This window comes from Eptesicus fuscus, chromosome 1 (genome assembly GCF_027574615.1).
Source record: "Eptesicus fuscus isolate TK198812 chromosome 1, DD_ASM_mEF_20220401, whole genome shotgun sequence".
NCBI lineage: Eukaryota > Metazoa > Chordata > Mammalia > Chiroptera > Vespertilionidae > Eptesicus > Eptesicus fuscus.
This window is the reverse complement of record NC_072473.1, coordinates 125,966,809-125,968,781: the sequence shown is the minus strand read 5'-3', so window position 1 is coordinate 125,968,781 and position 1,973 is coordinate 125,966,809. Positions and strand designations below refer to the sequence as shown.

The 1,973-nt window shown below is 50.5% G+C and overlaps 1 protein-coding gene across 1 annotated transcript; it reads right to left on the bottom strand.

Moving 5' to 3' along the window:
- Positions 1-704: 704 nt before the first annotated feature.
- SPRY3 (sprouty RTK signaling antagonist 3) lies at positions 705-1,617 on the bottom strand. The gene has a single exon (XM_054718403.1). The coding sequence runs from the start codon at positions 1,615-1,617 to the stop codon at positions 751-753; it is 867 nt and encodes a 288-aa protein (XP_054574378.1). The 3' UTR covers positions 705-750.
- Positions 1,618-1,973: the final 356 nt, after the last annotated feature.

Genomic DNA, 1,973 nt, shown 5'->3' with positions numbered 1-1,973 from the left:
GTCAAAGGAAACACCTACGGAAAAACAGCACTTTGGGATGTGTTAGAGAAAGAGGGACAGGTAGAGAGAGCAAAGACAGATCAAACAAGACAGAAATACAAGCAGAGAAAGGATTAGACTGAGAGAGAGAGGGGAAGAAGGAGTAAAACAAAGGGACGGAGACAGAACGAAAAGAGGGACAGCAGAGTGGGTGAGAATGAAGGGGGAAGGAGTCCAGAACAGAGTGATGAAAGAAGAGGAGAGAGGAGAAAAAGAAGACTAAAGAAGAGAAGGGCACTCAACAGGGAGAAAGGGTCAGATTCCCTGGAATAGTGAATGTTGTTCCACATGGGCCTGTGAAAACCATCTAGAAGAAAGCTTTCAAAGGCACAGTGGAAAGCAGAGTGACGCTCAGAGCCTGCATCGAGAGGCTTTGCATTGGGGAGCCCCTAAACCTCCACGTTGCTGGCTCTGCCAGTCCTCAGTGTTCAAATCTCATGCCGATATATCACCTGAATTTGTCATGACAGCCATAAGGGCTGAGATGGTGGGGTGCGGAAAGGCTGGAGAGGAGTGGGGTAGATACTGTGAGAAAGAACAAGGCATCCTGCACCAGGATGTACTTGGCCATTCCCCTGACACTGCAGGAACAAAACTGGTGAGGCCCTAGCTTTGGCTACTTTACTCCTCCTTCCCCTCTTCAAAGATGAGGCGTTTGCATTACTGATGGGGGCTAGAAGGAGAAAGCTCTGGATCCATTTGGTGAGGAGGTCATACAGACTTCTCCTGGGCCTTGGGGAAGGGCGCACTACCAGAAGAGATTTTTCTGCACACAGTGTTGGTGTGCCTCTTACAGCGGCAGCCTGGTCGCCGGAGGCTATCATAGCCCTGCTGGCAGAGATGGAGGCATCCACGGGTAGGCAGGTAGCAGCACAGGCAGGGTAAGAAGAGGGAGATGAGGCTCATGGCTGCCCAGCGGACAAAGCAAGAGCTAGGCCCACAGGAGCAGGGCTCATCAGCGCAGTTGTCTTCATCATCAGTGGAGCAGTGGTAGAAGAGGCCCTTAACACAGCAGAGACAAGTGCCATAATCGAGGAGGCTCTCGGCAGAGCAAAGGCAACGCTGGTTGCACAGCCAGCAGGAGGGGAGAGGGCGAGATGCTGTGCAGAGGACACATTTGCAGCGCCCACACTCCTCACAGATGAAGAGGTGCTCACTGGGGTGCATTGCAGATTGCTCATCTTCTCCCTTCAGAGCACCATCAACCTTCGGGTGGGCCCCTGTTCCAGGCTGGGTTCGGATGATGGACTGGCCTGAAGGTGAGGGTGTAATGCTGGCCAGGAGCCTTTGATCAGAGGCAGTGGTGCTATGGGACATTGAGCTGGCAATGCTAGATTGGCTCAGATGCTGAGGCAAGGGCTGCAATTGATGGCACTGGCTGAGACTGCGGGGGAGAGCAGTAGGCATGGTAGCCAAGGACCAATCAGATTTGTGGGTTTGCACAATAAGGGAAGGGCTGGAGAGGGCCTGTTTACAGGGGGCAGGAGGCCGGTCCACATAATCATTGCTAGCATGAGTAGAGCGCAGCTGTTCAATAGGCAGGATTTGTTGGAAGTCATCTGTCACTGCAGCATCCATTTTGCCTTGATTCTTGAGTTCTGAGTGGCTTTGGGTCAGGATGGCACTTAGGGTGATAAAGAGCCCTTGTATTTACATAGACCTTAGGGAACATCAGAAAATCCTAGGAGAGAAGAAATAGAAACAATTAATGAGAACACACAGGCATGAGTACTTTGCAGGGAACCTATAAAGCTCAGGCCCTATCACCACCACTACCTTGGATCACTTTACGGTAGATTTCATGTTACATATTTATTCTGTAATGACCTCACCTACCTCTTTACAGGCAAGTCTGATCTTCCCATTCAGACTATAAAACACTTTGGGAGCAAAGATCGGATCATTGATTTCTTTTGTATTCCATCATATGACTA